Source organism: Acartia tonsa, chromosome 1 (assembly GCF_053477335.1).
Source record: "Acartia tonsa isolate MP-2025a chromosome 1, ASM5347733v1, whole genome shotgun sequence".
Taxonomy (NCBI): Eukaryota; Metazoa; Arthropoda; class Copepoda; order Calanoida; family Acartiidae; genus Acartia; species Acartia tonsa.
In genome coordinates this window covers 37,906,461-37,924,691 of record NC_137260.1, presented here as the reverse complement: position 1 = coordinate 37,924,691, position 18,231 = coordinate 37,906,461, and the positions used below count along the sequence as shown (strand labels likewise).

The following is an 18,231-nucleotide window of genomic DNA, read 5'->3' as shown; positions in this document are numbered from 1 at the left end:
CAAAAAATTTCAGCATTCTATCTATTATAGGAGCTGAGTAAATCCCATTTCCCCCATAGCGTTACGGACTGACGGACTGACGGACGGACAAAGTGAATTATAGAATAGCTTCGCTACTAAAAAAGGAAGAGAATTTTTTTGAATTGAAGAGAGGAGACGACGAATTGGTACCCAGAAGCACCCCCTCAGAGGATGCAAACTCACCCTAAAATCCCTGCTAAGTATAGCGGGAGGGTTAAACATCAGGTAGGAAACATACGAGACAGAGAGAGAGAGAGAAAACCACTGGTTGCGTTCTTTTACAGAGCAAATTTTTATATTCTAAATAGAGAATAATGTATCATATTATGTTTTATAATTATGTATATTTACAAGAAGGGAAAAAACTGCTGTTGGTTAAAAAACTGATAATGTCCAGATTTTATCCAACATATGCTTGAAAGAAGCGAAGCTACTTTTTAATTAAAATGTCTTTCCTACCATCCGAAAGCAACACTAACTTGATTTTCTTGGAGGCTAATTAAGATAAACGGCTGATTCCTATTTACACCCAGTACAAATTTATATTGTCCTTTGGTACGTCATTTAAGGTCTAGGATACATAAAAAGTTCTGAAGGTGAAATGTAAGTTATTGAAGTTCTGTTTAAGTAGATGTCTGAATTTTTGTAGTGCAATTTTCTTAGATAATGGATCACCCATTCTATACGTGTTAGGGTCTGTTGGTAATGCTAAGGTGGATATTTGATTTTTATAAGGAAAATAACTGGGCTGAGAATTTACTCTATAAATAGCTTTGTCTGTCCGTCTATCCCTTCCAAGCAACAGAGGAGATTTGAATTTTCCTTTGGAACCATAATTTTCTTAGCTGAACTTAGCTTTTGAAATCTACTGAGAAGATGCTACTGTTTATTAATCAACTTTTATATATTTCTTAACACATTTCAGATATTTTGTAAATTTCTGGAACTGATAGCTTTTTTCGTTAATTTAGGCACCTTAGAATTGTCCTATCGATTTCAAACTTTGCTTGTTGATTCCTGTATAAGTAGTTAGGTACGATTTAGAAAGCGTAGCAGCTCTATAGTCGTTATCAAATGTCCGTACGTACATTTAAACATGTTGATTTTTAACTTTTTTAACAACAAATTGTGATGTTAAATAATAATCCGATTGATCTGATTATCCCGTATTTAACCATTTTTTTCAACAAATTTACTTACAATTTTGTTTCGACTGTTATACATTTATATTCTGATTATTCAGTTCTAACACTTTGCAAGTGTTAACGTTCGTTTGTCATACCGTTTCAGAGCTTCGCTTTTATGGATATTGTCATCCTTTTTTTCATGCATTTCTTTATATCTATAAAAGTTTAATTTTTAATTACTTGTTTATTTATTGTTTTTAGTTGAAGATTAGAAACATGACACAGCTTTTGTATTACTTTTTTGGAGCCTAGTATTTTTCAGGCTAAATTGATGTTCGATATGGCATAATTAGGATTTTTGGGAATCGTATTTCAACTTTTTATTCACTGCATCTTGAAAAACAAAATTTTTTAGTAGGTATTTAATATAATATTCTATTTTATTTATCAAGTTTTAATCAATGGCTGAACAAAGTATGCAATCTTAATTTTCTTCTGTATATTCATTTTATTACTTTTTTCCTACACTAGCGACTACGCCCCTAGAGGCCTATTATTTTATATTTTATTTTAGATTTAAGAAAAAAAAAAATTTTTGGGGGGGGAATTTTTTTTTTTTTTTTGGGGGGGGTTAATTTTTTTATAGGGGTGATTTCTTTTGGGAGGGTGGTGGTACCCTCCCCCAAAATAGTTATAAACCTTCCCAGGACCTATGAGAAGCTGCCCTGTCAAGGAGAACCCGATCGGTTCAGCGGCTAGCAAGATCCTTTGGTACAGACAAACAGACAGACAGACATCTTGTTTAAATAAGGATTAAGTTTTAAATATGCACAGTTCGTTTGTGAAATGGCTTATCTTGAAATATACTTTAGGGATGACAAACTTCAGCTTTTCCCATGAAAACAAATTATAAAAAATTATCTATTTCAAGTTTACAATATTAATACATATTAGGTACAACAGATAATATAATACTGAGTGAACAATACCAACTTTGATTCTAATCATAAAATAAAAAATACTTTAATTACAAATCTATCTAACAATAAAATTTTGATTATCAAAAGTAACATTTTTAAACAGATTTATAGATTATGTATTTAAGTGGATAAAATATTATTTTTATTTTATTTATAAATATTTTTTCTTTTCCATAGAAAATATATGTACATGAAGCTAAATATTTTGATATTTGTCTAACTTTTTACCACAATATGTAATTGTCCAATTTTGGACTGGAGGACATAAAAGTTCACACACATTAAATGAGGGATAAGGTAAAATATTGGATAATTAATTAATTTTATCTCAATTTCTAAAATGGTAATTAACTTTAAGTTGAAGGAAGAAAATTATTTAGAAATTTTTTTGTAATTTGTAAGAATTTGTAAGAAATAATTTAGAAAGATTATTTTACAATTCAATGCCTTAACCCTGCATCAATAACATTAAATATAATAACAAAAATAGAAACCTCTCTGAAATCAAATAAGTTTCATATCTTTATCAATTTATAAATTATCTTTTAGAAGGACTGTTTCTTGAAAGGAATCCCTCATCTTGAAATCTTCAAAGAACTGAGTCAAATATTCTTTTCCTGATAAAATAAATACTATCATATTTTTTAAATGAAAAAATGAAAAATCGGTTAGTTATAGGGTACTTACATAAAGGGATCTAAAAGTAAATTCAAATAACAATTTCAGTTTTTAGTAGGCACTAATATACATATTTAAATAAAATCATTGCTTAAAAAATATACCTTTAAGAATATCATAGTCAAGTAGATGAAGAGTGTGAATGAGGACTCCAACTTGTATATCAAGAACTCCAAAGTCTCCACCAAGAATATATTTACCCTTTGTGTTCAGCTCATTATCAACAAGCTCAGCAAAGGATTCAAGTTTTGCCAGTTCAGCCTCAAATGCTACATTATTTTCTGCTGTTGTTTTTATTTCTTCAAGTTTTTTGATTGATTGTTCCATTTGGTCTTTTACTAACTCATCAGATTCTAGAAAAGAAATAAATTTGTTTCATAAAAGTAAAGTAAAATAACAATTATCTTTTGTTTCTTAATAAGTGAAATGAACATCTAAATTAGGTATTTGGATTATAAGAACTAACCAAAAACACAGTTAATTTACAATATGTTACAGTACAATCTAATAAATATTATATATATAATATCTACCTTTAATTTTCTCCATTTGATCAAGCTGATCCTGCAATTTGATTATGATAGATTCCCTATCCTTAGAAAGTCCTGTCTCTATTGCCTCCAGATTAATTCCCTCCAACTTAACTGACATAAGCAGGAAACTTTGATAATCACTGGTTGATGTTGAACATGGAATCATTAATGGATTGGAATGATCAGAAAATTTCTCCTCAATAAATGCTACAATTCTTTTTTCTCCTGATACAACATTATTCTTGTCATAAATGATTGCTGGTATTTCGCCAGAAGGATTAATTTCTAAGTACTCAGGCTTGAGATTATTTAAATGACATTTTGAAATTAGAGTTTTTGCTGCATCTATTTGCTTTTCTGACAAAAATATACTGATCACCTTAGATGACCGGTCATTGTCAGAAAGGTAGACAGTGATTGGTATAGTTTCAACACTTTCTTCACTTCTATTATTAGAATAATCATTTGTTTTTAGATCTGCAGCTAAACCTGTCTTGCTTGTTTCAACAATGCTTGCTAAATTTGTATCATGAGTCTTAAAGGGAATAGCACCAACAGCAGCAATGTTTTCTGACCAATCTTCAAGATCAAGATTGTCAGGTATTGACTGATTTTCTTCTCCAGGGGGGTCCTCTATAATTTTGCCATCATTGGTCACTTCTTCACTGACAATTTCTTGAATGTCATTCTTTGGGTCACCACACAACATTTCCTCTTTCTTCTTGGCCACTTCTTTTCTTGCTTTCATGCCTTTAAATCCAGCTTGTATTTTAGTTGCTGCTTGTTCAACATCTGGATCATTTAAATCAATGTCAATCTCTTCAACAGTCTCTTTGTCAATAACTGCTTCATTTTCTGTCATATTTTCAGCTTTTCCTTCTTTTTCTTCTTTCATTTTCTTTACCTCTTTTCTTGACTGCAATCCTCTGAATCCAGCTTGTATTTTTGTAGCAGCTGCACCTACTTCAGGATCATCTAAATCAATATCTATTTCTTCATCATTTGCTGTTTCACTCTCCTCAGCTGGTTTTTTCTCTTCCTTCTTTTTCTGTACTTCTTTTCTTGCTTGATGTCCCCTAAATCCAGCTTGTATTTTAGTTGCTGCATTAGCCACATCTGGATCTTCTAGGTCAATATCTATTTCTTCTTCCTCTTGATTTTTTTCATTACCTTCTTTTTCTACTTCACCCTGTGATTCTTCTGCATTTTCCTTATTTTTTATTGCTTTGCGAGTTTGATGTCCTCTGAACCCAGCTTGAATTTTCACAGCTGCATTTCCAACTTCTGGATCATTTAAATCAATGTCAATTTCTTCTTCAGTTTCTTTTGCCTCCTCTTCAGCTTGATCTTTATTTTTCATTGCTTTTCTGGTCTGATGACCTCTAAAACCTGCTTGAATTTTGACAGCTGCATTTCCTACCTCAGGATCATTTAGGTCAATATCAATTTCCTCATCCTCCTGTTTTGTTGGTCCTTCCTCTGCTGGCAGCTCATCAGCATCTTCATTTTTCATTGCTTTCCTTGTTTGATGCCCACGAAAACCTGCTTGAATTTTGACAGCAGCATTCCCTACCTCTGGATCATTTAAATCAATATCAATTTCCTCTTCTTCTTGCTGTTTTGTAGCAGATTTAGTTTCTTCCACAGTAGTCTCTCCTTTATTTTTCATAGACTTTCTTGTTTGATGTCCCCTAAACCCAGCCTGAATTTTCACTGCTGCATTACCCACTTCAGGATCATTCAAATCAATATCAATTTCTTCTTCCTCTGCTGCAGGACTTTGTTCTTCAGCTTGATCATCCTTCACAACTTCTTTATTTTTCATTGCTTTTCTTGTTTGATGACCTCTGAAACCTGCTTGTATTTTGACAGCTGCATTTCCAACATCTGGATCATTAAGATCTATATCAATTTCATCTTCTTGATCTTGTGCATGCCCTTCATTATTTTCAGTTTGTTCAACTTCTTGGTTCTTCATAGCTTTTCTTGTCTGATGACCTCTAAATCCTGCTTGAATTTTTACAGCTGCATTTCCAACCTCAGGATCATTAAGGTCTATATCAATTTCTTCCTCTTCTTGAACCTGTGTTTCTTTAATATGTTCAGGTTCCTCCTTTTTGGTTTTCATAGCTTTACGAGTCTGGTGCCCTCTAAATCCAGCCTGAATTTTAACTGCTGCATTGCCAACATCTGGATCATTCAAGTCAATGTCAATATCTTCTTCCTCTGGTGCTGGTTGAGTTTCATTCATAGTAGTTTCATCTGCCCCTTTATTTTTCATTGCTTTCCTTGTTTGGTGACCTCTAAATCCAGCTTGAATCTTTACTGCAGCATTTCCAACATCAGGGTCATTAAGATCTATATCAATTTCTTCCTCCTCTACTTTGGCTTCAGTTTCCACCTGTTCTTCATTAGCTCCTTCTTTGTTTTTCATGGCCTTTCTAGTTTGATGTCCTCTAAACCCAGCTTGAATCTTTACTGCAGCATTTCCTACTTCTGGATCATTAAGGTCAATGTCAATTTCTTCCTCTTCTTGTTTTTGTTCTACAGTATCACCATCTATTTCTTCATTACCTTTATTCTTCATTGCCTTTCTTGTTTGGTGACCTCTGAATCCTGCTTGAATTTTAACTGCAGCATTTCCAACTTCTGGGTCATTTAGGTCAATGTCTATTTCCTCCTCTGGAGGTGGTTCTTCTCCAACCTTATCTTCTTTATTTTTCATTCCTTTCCTGGTCTGATGTCCTCTGAAGCTTGCTTGGATTTTAACAGCTGCATTGCCAACTTCAGGATCATTGAGATCAATATCAATTTCTTCCTCTTCTTGTTTTAGTTCTTCAGTAGCACCATCAATCTCTTCTGTGTCTTTGTTTTTCATTGCTTTTCTTGTCTGGTGACCCCTAAATCCTGCTTGAATTTTGACTGCAGCATTTCCAACCTCGGGGTCATTCAAATCAATATCTATTTCCTCCTCTGGAGGTGTTTCTTCTTGAACCTTTTCTTCTTTATTTTTCATTCCTTTCCTAGTCTGATGTCCTCTGAAGCTTGCTTGGATTTTAACAGCTGCATTTCCAACTTCAGGATCATTAAGATCAATGTCAATTTCTTCCTCTTCTTGTTTTTCTTCTTCATTAGCACTATCTTTCTCTTCTGTGTCTTTATTTTTCATTGCTTTTCTTGTCTGGTGACCCCTAAATCCGGCTTGAATTTTGACTGCAGCATTACCTACCTCAGGATCATTCAAATCAATATCTATTTCTTCCTCCTCTTGGGGTGGTGTTTCTTCTTCTTTATCATCTTTATTTTTCATTGCTTTTCTTGTCTGGTGACCCCTAAATCCAGCTTGAATTTTGACTGCTGCATTTCCAACCTCAGGATCATTTAAATCTATATCAATTTCTTCCTCCTCTGGTGATGGTTGTTCTTCAACCTTTTCTTCTTTATTTTTCATTCCTTTCCTAGTCTGATGTCCTCTGAAGCTTGCTTGGATCTTAACAGCAGCATTACCAACTTCAGGATCATTAAGATCAATATCAATTTCCTCTTCTTCTTGTTTAACTTCTTGTTCAACCTTTGCCTCCTTATTTTTCATAGCCTTTCTGGTCTGGTGCCCTCTAAAGCCTGCTTGTATCATGACAGCTGCATTACCAACCTCAGGATCATCAAGATCAATATCAATTTCTTCCTCTTCTAATTTCACTTCCTCTTCAGCCATGTTCTTCATTGCTTTTCTTGTTTGATGTCCTCTGAATCCTGCTTGAATTTTAACAGCTGCATTACCTACATCAGGGTCATTTAAGTCTATATCAATCTCCTCTTCTTCCTCTTTCTTTTTTTCCTCCTCTTTCTGTTGTTTTAAAGTTTTTCTTGTTTGATGTCCCCTAAAGCTAGCTTGGATCTTTTGTGCTGCATTTCCAACTTCAGGATCCTCAAGGTCAATATCAACAACTGAAATAAAAAATAGGATGTTAAATATATAGATAGAATCAAGTTGAAAACAGAATGATATACATTTTAACTAAATTTCTGTGATTGTAAGGTTTATGAGACAATTCTTATATATTAGGTGGGAATGTTTTTGTCCTTAACGGGTGCAACTCATTACCATACAAAGTTAGGACTTCCAGAGCAGAGGTGTAAAATCAAGGGGACATCCTTTGCAATAGTTTGGATGAACGCTTTTAAATGAACCAAGAAAAGCATTCTCAATTTTTACTTGATCCCAATAATATCTTGTTTTAGAATTAATAATAAATTATTGATGAACTATTAATAGGAATCAAATTTATAACTTGAGTTTATCAGGAATTTGAATAATCCAATATTGGATTCAAATGAAGATTATTTTATTATGTTTCTGTAGCCTTGAATATTATAAGGAAAGGGTTTTATTGCTTCTGTCTAACTATAAAACTATATATATTTGTTCAAGAGGGGGATGTAGGTTTGGGGGAGTAAAGTAATTACCTAACCCAACATGTGGAGAAGTATACTATAAGTATCTATAAGAAGAAGGGGTGAGGGGGGGGTGTAGTCTGAAAACATTCTATTTGTACTTAATTATTTGTAGTTTCTAATTAACCAATTAACTATTCATTATACCCTTCTCCTCTTTGAATTTTAAGAAAAAATGGTGTCAAACTTTTTGTGTTCTCTGTACACAATGCAAAATCTAGGAACACGCCTGATATAATAGATGTAATTTTATAATACTTTTATTGATAATGATTTTACCTTCCAGATTTTGATCTTCCCTTTCTTTTTTCTCGTTTGATTTCTCAACTATCTTTTCAGTTTTCTCTAAAAATAAAAGAAACAATTGATATATTTAGTATTTAAAATTACAAGAACAAATTTGTCCATCAGAAAATCATGAACAAAAAGAAAACAATAAAATAAAATAACAAAATATAAATACTTTTTAATTTAACAAAGAAATTATCATAATATAATATCCTGGTATTCAGATCTAGTAAACCACTAGACAAATCGAGTTCTCCATTTTATTTAGGTCCCAGGATTATTATAGGCTATTATTATTTATAGGCCACCAAAAAGAACATTAAGTATTTTTCTGAAGCATAAGATCTCTTGAACAATTAGATTTGTAGTCTCTAGGTGTCTAATTGGGTAATATATTAGAGCAAATTAGGTTAACTGAAATTTTTGGACTGTGATGCCATATCACAAACTTAAACAAAAGTAATGACAGTCTGTGGGTTGGTCAGTTCTCTCACAATCAAATAAGCCCACAGCCGAAACGAATTATATTTCATTTATCATTGTACATTGTAAGGGGCTAAAATTATATGTTTCTATTGTCTGTTTTTAGTTTTTAGTTTTTTTCAAAAGAACTTTATGAATTAGCGGAGGTCCCTACTTTCCACATTATTTAACAGTTCAATATTGATTTTCACAATAAGAATTTTTTTTTGTTTCCTAACAATTTCTCTTTCTTTTTCTAAAAAAGTATTTTTTTTATTTTCTATTTTCCTGTATTTTTTGTTGAGTAAGTTTCTTATTTCTAATTTGCTAGCAGTAGATTTTTTTTATTGTTTCGCCTCAAAAGAAATTTAAGTATATTCATGTTCTTTCAGTTAATAATGGTAATCTTTTTTTTTAATTAATAAAATGAAAAATAGTTATATTTTTTTCTATAACATTGATTTATAAAAAACCAATCTTTCAGAGCAAATAATTAAATTCGATTTATTTTAAACTTATAACACAAATCCTCGATATTTTTAATGACCACTTTAATAAATTTCATTAAGTTTATAAATTAAATTGTAATTCACTTTAAGAATTTCCACAATGTCTTCGAGAGCATTAAAAACCAACCAAAAAGTTGTAAAGTAACTTTGCTTCTAAATAGAAATTAGGTTTACATTGATTCTTGAAGTAAAAATGAGACATTTATTGTTATTGCAGCAGGAAGACAAAATAGTTTATAATTTTATGGTGTCTAAAACTTTACTAACAACAAAATATCCGCAAAGGATGAGAATCAATGATGACGTGTTCAAGGGTTATTTGAGGGGGATTGGGAAGTCGGGGTGTAACACTTCTCTTTGTATAAAGCAAGGATAAAACCTGCCTTTTGACGCCCAAGCTTTAGATCTTATTTTACAGTCATAACCAAGATAAAATAAAAGAATGTAATTTTTTATGCTGCACTTATCAATATATGTAGAACAGCAATAAAGAAATAAAAACTAAAATTATCTCAAACTTTAGATGATGATTCTTTTAATAATAAGGTACAATTTTGAAAGTGTAAGAACTCTATAATCGTTATAATCTGTGTACGTCCATTAAAAAAAATGCTGATTTTAACTTTTTTTAAAAAAAATTTTCTATGATATAATTGTCCTATTCATCTATCTTTTTTAACAAAGATTTCTTGGATAACAAAGATCTTTTATAAGCGAAGCGTCTCTGCAATCAAGTCCTTAAACAAGATTATGTATTTTTTCAACATTGCAATAAGGTTATATACAATTTTTAAGATTTAATTCAGCTGATTTAGTTTGTTCTACCGTTCGTTTTCAGAGCTTCGCTTTTATGGATAATATCATCCCTATTAAACAAATAAACTCTTTACACCCATCCACCATCAAAAAAACTTCATAGACAGAACAAGCATTGCACCTTTGGACAATTATCAAAGGATAATTCATTTTTTTCCGTCAACTTTTAATTTTTTATGTATTAAAATGTGTTTAATGCGTATTCTGTAATTAGTATCATCAAAGAAAAAGTAAAATATTTTTTTTTATATGCTACATCCCTGTCCCTGTAATTAAAAGTTTCTAAACAATGTAAAACATCTTTTTTGTCAGGTTTTGTATTAAATTTATAGGTACACAAAAAGTTTTCCTTGAATTGTACTTCTTTCTGTATTTTGACATAATACAGAGTACTTTTTAGAATCGTAGCTCCTCCAAAACTAATTTCGGAAAGCCTCAACGTCTGACGGTTAGCTACACGTGAAATACCGTCATACTTAAAGGGATAAAAACTGTAATACTTGAAGAACTAATCTATGATTAAGTCTTGAAATAAAAACTATTCCAGGAGCTTGGCTATTACTTTTGTTTTTAACAATACTTTACTTTTACTTTAATTATAAACTGTTGCTGTATTATAGTCTATTGTTTTATTTTTGCGACAATTGCAGACACTATTTTGTACTGTACTATCCTTTAATTTATTTAAATCATTATCTATTTAATCATTTATGTCGAGACAATTTTCTTAGACTTATAATTACAGCAGCTATATATACAATAACATAAAATAAATAATGTCAGTTCGTCCGTTTGATACCGCTTGATAGATTATTAAGATTTGCTTCCATGGAATATACCTACTACAGGCAATACATACTAGGATTGTATTTATTGAAGGGAGGGACAGCCAATTACCCAAAAATTGACCTTTCCCCAATTTACTAAAATTTAGATTCCTAGATTTCCAAATGACATTTGGCTTGGCTATAGTGTATAAAATGTAGGTTGTTTTTCTCCATTTAAATTGACATATAAAGTAAGCTTTGTACTCAAGACTTTTAATAAATTAAAATACCTTTTTCTTGTCTTTCAATAATTAAGTTTTCAAAATGGTTTGCAGCAAACTCATAGAATTCTTCTTCTGTGGGTTGTTGTTTTAAAACCTCCTGAACAATTCATAGTTTTTTTTTATGTAAGAGCAAAGGTGTTTGGTAATTTTTTTTAAATTTTGTAAATAAGCATTAATAGATCTATTAAGGCAAAATAATATTGGACATAAAATTCTCTTCTTGACTAAGTTAACAAAAAGCCTAGTTTGAAGATTTAATTTAGTAAAAGATTGATTTGGTTCCTCAATTACGCGATTAAAACAAAAAGAACATTGTGGTATATCCCGTCCTATATCATAATTCTGGATAGAAAGTATCATAAAAAGCATTCACTTCTCAAAAAAGACTGTCTCTTTAAAACAAGGATATGAATTGTTCCTTTGATAATGATTCCAGCATATTCTCCAACCCCTCAGGGAGGGTTATCCTCACAAACATGGGCGCATCCGGACTTGAACCAGACATACTGTATGGTGCTGTATCTGTCATCCTGTCAATACACAAGTTATTACATATTTTAGAGCAGTTGCGCTTCTATGCAAAGCTATCATTTACGTTACAGACGAACATATTGACGGACTGACACAAGCTATGAAAAGGCTAACTAAAACTAGAAAATAAAATAATAGCTTTCAAATTATATTTTTACATCATTACAATACACTATTAAAGCAAGTTTAAGCAAGCTTTTAATTTACTAATCTAGGAAAGTATCTAAATAAGTAAATAAAATAGTAGCTTTACTTAAACTATTACAAATATCTTTTAATACATAAAAGTCGTTTTATAGAGTATTTAAATTTTTGGAGAAAAAAAGGGCCGGATAAATTGTATAATAATTGAATAATGCTTACAATAAGTTAATTGGTAGTTTTACTTTAATATGTACATTAACACTAATATTATTCACTTTAGAAAGTTTTTTCTTTCTAAATATTTGAATAGATCATAATACAATACAAATAGTTTAAAAACAAACATATGAATTGATTTAAAGAACAGCTAAACTCGTATTTATGTAAAACATAGGGATTATAATATGATAATACCTGACTTAACAGACCCGAATAATCCAGCAAACTATACTCACCTCAACACTGGTTTTATCAGCTTTGTTGCACAGAGAGAATATTATCAATAGAGTATAGAAGAGTTATCAGCTTTGTAACTAACTACTACCCCTATTTATTTCATATTGGAACAGTTTTGTAGTAGCGAATTTACATCTGTCCTTTCGTCCTTTCTACTTTTTAAATCTTACTATCTTCAGAACCGATGTATATGCTTTTCAGAAGAAAAATGAAAGTACTGCGGTGTTTTGTATTGCTTAAAAAGATATGTTTTATTAACATCTTATAATTGCTTAACGTTTCCCACCCTAACTTTGGTCAAAACCTCTAGAGGCTAGGGCTATACCAATAGTAAATTTAATATACCATTAAACAGTTAATTACAGTTTTCATACTACGCTACCTATGAACAGAATTGTCCTTGTTATTGTTAAAATAAAATAATTAAAAAGTATTTATTGTATTGATATACTTCAAACCATAAAAATGTAGAAAATTAGGTTCTAATATATAATGATATAATAAATACACAAAATTTGTGAAAGGAAAGTCTATAAGTCATGAGTGTGATATAAATTAAATCAATATGGACAGGTAGAAAGTATAAACCATGCTTCCTAACCAGCATGCACACAACAATACCTAATATAATACAGATAATTAGATAGATTCATGATATATGGGGTAATAGAGTTCACATGTCTATGTATAGCTACTATACACTAAATTTTTGACAAAATCGTTTGAAAGTAGTTTGATAATATAAAATAGCAGAAGGATTAATTAACTTAAGTATTCAACTAGCGGCTGTGCCCCAAGCATCCATGGGCTCCGTATTAGGAAGAAGGGGGCAGAATAATAGGAAGAAAACAACCCAAAACCTAAATTTTTAAAAGTAAATAGTATAAAATCATTCCGAAACCAATAGGAAGCTTCTCTAAAAAGGAAAATCCAATTAGTTAAATAGTCCTTGATATCTTAAGCTTCAGACAAAAAAAACTTGTAATTCTAATATATTTTTAAAAAACGGCACCCAAAATTTGCAAATAATTGCAAAACTAAGATTAAGTAAGTGGACAATTAATTTAAATGTTTTTGTCAATCTAATAATTATTTTTCACATACTTAGAGCTAATAAAGTACAATAAAGGATTAAAATATAGGATAGCTATTTTTAGTGGAGAGAGAGGGAGAGAGAGAGACACCAGAGACCAAAGGCCAAAAGTAGAGATTCTGTAAGAGAGAAAGAGAGAGAGAGAGAGAGAGAGAGAGAGAGAGAGAGAGAGAGAGAAAGAGAGAGAGAGAGAGAGAGAGAGAGAGAAAGAGAGAGAGAGGGAGAGAGAGATAGAGATAAAGAGAGAAGGAGAGAGAGAAGGAAAGAGAGAAAGAGAGAAAAAAAACTTATCGGGATTAAAAGAGCGAAATTTTAAGAAAGAAAAAAATAATAAAATGTAAAAAAATTATAAATATGTTAAATTTGATTGCATTATTTGACAGACAGTTTAAAAATAGCTATAGCGGCTTTTTGTCTAGTAAGAAATTGGATTTATTATTTCTTGGATCTAATACCAGATTATCATGTACTATACTAAAGTGAAACTTGTAGCTGGCTAAAATAACAATTCCCCCACCTCATCTCCTTCCCTTTTACTAGATAAACGGACTCGTAAAATACAATAAATAATTTCATGTTAGCAACCTAAATTGACGGAAATTTTTCCCCTGTCATAATATCCACGTATATTCTAAATTCATTAGTAGGAAATTGGTTATGGCTGAGGTTAAAGATTTTTCTCTCTAGAAGTTCATTTTGAGATTATGTTTGTTTCTAAAATGAAAAACTATTCAAATATTTATCGTATGACTGCTGTCTTAGGTTGACATAACAGAAATATTGATGGATAATGGGCTAAATCCTATTTCTAAGGCTAGCATTGGAGTTGGAGTTTCCAAAGTTAACAAGTCCTTAATATCTAAGTTAGGCTAAGGAAACCATATCTCATGAACTAGCCTGTAAAATTTTATAGTATTTAGCCTCATATTAATGAGACAGAAAAAACTAAGGAAAAAAGCTAAATAGAAAGAATTTCTAATCAAGTTAATAAACAACCACAAGCAAGTTAGTACCATTATTGACAACGTGTTATAAACTTTTAAAAATCTCTTTAATTTTTAATTTTTAGCAGGTATTCTTATAAAATCATTATATAAGATATTTAACGTTAAAGTGATTTAAAACAGCAAACGTTTTTTTCCAATTTATAGAGTAGTAACCCTTCAAAAAGTACTTGATTAACCACAAAAACTTTGGCAACTATTTTTCCAGGAAATAATTTTTTTGTTAATCATGTCTAATATAACAAAGGTAAAATTGTTGGAGAAGTTGGCGTACTCACGTATTAGACAAGTTGACCTAGACGGGCTCACGAGGTTTATTAAACTCCCTAAGAAAAAAATGTATGGGGTTGGGTTAATTGCTTTTAAGCCTCAAAACAGTTCAGTGAGTAAAGAAAAATAATAAAAATAAGGCTCGTTTATGTCAAAATTAATAAAAAAAGCAAATTCTATTTCTGATGATTCTAATACATGTTATTGTTCATAATAATTGTTTAGTAATATTTATAAGTTCTTATAATTTTAGATGTACTACACTACAAAAAAAGAAAATGAGTCAATAAATATTAGGATTAATGACGTAATAAAATAGTGGAACCACACCAACTTGAGATAATTGTACAGTGTGATGGGGCAATTTTATATTTGTTGGAGTGGTTCTATAGTGTTAATCTTAAAGGTGACACCATCTATCACAATCAGAGGGTGAGACAAACGAACATTAACACCTGTAAAGTGTCATTTGTTGAAAAGACCCACATATATAGGATACTGTTTAAGGCCTCGATTATAGAGACGCTTCGCTTTCTAGGTCTAAACAACATTGTATGTGAATGTGATGAAAAATTGCTTAAATACAGGATACTGTCTGAGGACATACTTAAATATTTTTTTATTTATATAAAGTTTCATTTTTATATTTATAAATTTTAGGATTGTTGTGATAAAGTTAAAAATCAGCATGTTTTAAATGGACTTTCTTGGCAACGATTAAACATTTTCTATGTTATAAATCTTACCTAATGTTATAGTAATCCTTATGTAAAGTTTGAAATTGATTGAACAATTTTAATATGCCCAAATCAATGATATGAGCTATAGGCTACCTTAATATAGAAAAGCTTTAAAAAATCATTAAAAAAATTTAGTATCAAATTATAAAATATTAATATATCTTGTAAATTGGTTTATAAAAATAAAGCAACCATTTATAAAATGCTTGCTCAATTGCTATTTAAGTAATTAATTCTAATTAATGTTAATTCATTTGATGTATTTTAAATTTATTATTTTGTTAGTATATTTGAGTTCAGTGTGTTTGTTTATACACGTGGGTGAGTGTCAGTGTCTGTGCTTCATTAAGTGGTGTATTTCATCTTTTTATTGTACCCCTAGTAATCTCAAAACGTGAAAGTAAGCAATTAACATTTTTTTTGGCTTACTTAAATGTGCCATTGTGCCATTTTTGTGGTAAATTACTGATAAGCCATAAAAATACTAATTGCTTACTTATATCAGCATTCAACAACAATTTGGTCTTACTTGTGTGATAAAAGAGGGTGGAGTAAATAAATACTCAGTCATTTACAGTAAAAGTGGCTTATATAAGTTAAAGTGAAGAAAAAGAAGGAGGAGTAATAATTAATCCCTTCCTTCCTGTATGCAGTTTATGAAAAAAAGAGAAGCTTTGGCTGATATAAGCCAAATAAGCAACAAATGTGATTGATTGCTTATAAGTAATTTATCAAAAAATTGGATGATTTGGTATATAAGCCAAATAAGCAATAAATGTGATTAATTGCTTATAAGTAATTTATCAAAAAATTGCATGATTTGGTATATAAGCCATATAAGCATTTATTGTGATTGATTGCTTATAAGTAATTTATCAAAAATTGCATGATTTGGTATATAAGCCAAATTAGCATTTATTGTGATTGATTGCTTATAAGTAATTTATCAAAAAATTGCATGATTTGGTATATAAGCCATATAAGCATTTATTGTGATTGATTGCTTATAAGTAATTTATCAAAAATTGCATGATTTGGTATATAAGCCAAATTAGCATTTATTGTGATTGATTGCTTATAAGTAATTTATCAAAAAATTGCATGATTTTGTATATAAGCCAAATAAGCATTTATTGTGATTGATTGCTTATAAGTAATTTATCAAAAAATTGCATGATTTAGTATATAGGCCAAATAAGCAATAATTTTCATTGATTGCTTTTAAGTAATTTATAAGAAAAATTGTATGATTTGGTATATAAGCCAAATAAGCATTTATTGTGATTGATAGCTTGTAAGTGATTTATGAAAAAATAGCATGATTTGGTACACAAAACAAATAAGCATTTATTGCAGTTAATTGCTTAAAAGTAATTTACCAAAAAATAGCATGATTTGGTATTTAAGCCAAATTAGCAATAATTTTCATTGATTACTTATAAGTAATTTATCAAAAAATTGCATGATTTGGTATTTAAGCCAAATAAGCATTTATTGTGATTGATTGCTTATAAGTAATCTATCAAAAAATTGCATGATTTGGTATATAAGCCAAACAAGCATTTATTGTGATTGATTGCTTATAAGTAATTTAACAAAAAATAGTATGATTTAGTATATAAGCCAAATAAGCATTAAATGTTATTGATTGCTTGTAAGTAATTTATGAAAAAATAGCATTATTTGGTATATAAGCCAAATAAGCAATAGTTTTCATTGATTACTTATAAGTAATTTATCAAAAAATTGCATGATTTGGTATATAAGCCAAATAAGCAATTATTTTCATTGATTGCTTATAAGTAATTTACCAAAAAATAGTATTATTTGGTGTGTAAGCCAAATAAGCAATAATTTTCATTGATTGCTTACAGGTAATTTATCTAAGATAGCATGATATGGTATGTAAGCCAAATAAGCAATAATTTTCATTGATTGCTTACTGGTAATTTATCAAAAAATAGCATGATTAGGTATGTAAGCCAAATAAGCAATAACTTTTATTGATTGCTTACAAGTAATTTATCATAAAATAGAATGATTCGGTATATAAACCAAAAAAGCAATCATTTTCATTGACTGCTTATAACTAATTTACCAATTTACTTGTAAGCAATCAATGAAGTTATTGTTTACTAGTGGCTATGCTCCTAGAGGCATCTAGGGGCACTTGAGAAGAGGAGTTGAATCTCAAAACCAAAAAATGTTTTATATTAGTTTATTTTTGTTTATTTCTCTTCGGAGGTGGGTGGTACCCTCCCCCAAATAGTTATTAACCTTTCTGTGACCCATGAGAAACTACCTTGTTAAGGAGAAACTGATTGGTTCAGTGATTAGTGAGATCCTTCTGAACTTGTTCTTATGCCCTAGAAGCCTAAAAGGGTAATCCAGTATATGGGAGGGGGGGTGGTCATTAACCCTCCATTTATGATAATGTAGATACACTTCCTGAAACATTCTCTGTACCTATACAAACCATCACAATAAAGAAGAACCATATTGGTTCAGCGGTTAGCAAGATCCTTCATTAGATACAGACATACAGACATCCTGTTACTTTTAAAATAAGGTAATAGCAAGCCTAAATTATCGTGAATGAAGAAACATCCACCAAATATTTACATCACGCCTATTAACATTCTTAATACTGCTTTTGTTTTATTTCTTCAAAACAATGAGATATGGTAAACTGATAGCTAGCTGGATAGATGGATATATTAAAACAGGGAACTATAGGGATAAGATGATGGTTGATAAATTTATGTATATCCCTAATGATGATACACAAAATTACCCTTTCAGTGGATTAGTAGTTGAAACATTTGAACACCCAACTTAATGATCTAAACAATCAAAATCACAAAGTCCCCAAAGTTGTTAAGCCAACGTATAAGAAAACGTTATTATAAAAATTTTGGGACTAGTGTAATAATTTTGGGAGAGTACTTCAACCCTCCAAAGAAAAATTGCCTTAGAAAAAAATGAATCCTCCTCAAAAAAGTTTCTACTTTTTAAAACTGAAATTTGGGTGTGATTCACTATCTTCCCCTTTTTCTACAGCAGAATGGTGGTG

General features: G+C 30.4%; 1 protein-coding gene across 1 annotated transcript; it reads right to left on the bottom strand.

Moving 5' to 3' along the window:
- Positions 1–2,055: 2,055 nt before the first annotated feature.
- On the bottom strand, positions 2,056–12,055 carry LOC145318601 (uncharacterized). The gene is made up of 7 exons (XM_080159988.1): positions 12,010–12,055; positions 11,341–11,450; positions 10,927–11,019; positions 8,074–8,139; positions 3,340–7,287; positions 2,911–3,159; positions 2,056–2,745 (listed from the first exon to the last, which is right to left on the bottom strand). Exons 2-7 carry the CDS (start codon positions 11,447–11,449, stop codon positions 2,660–2,662), a joined length of 4,551 nt encoding a protein of 1,516 aa, XP_080016114.1. The 5' UTR covers position 11,450; positions 12,010–12,055; the 3' UTR covers positions 2,056–2,659.
- Positions 12,056–18,231: the final 6,176 nt, after the last annotated feature.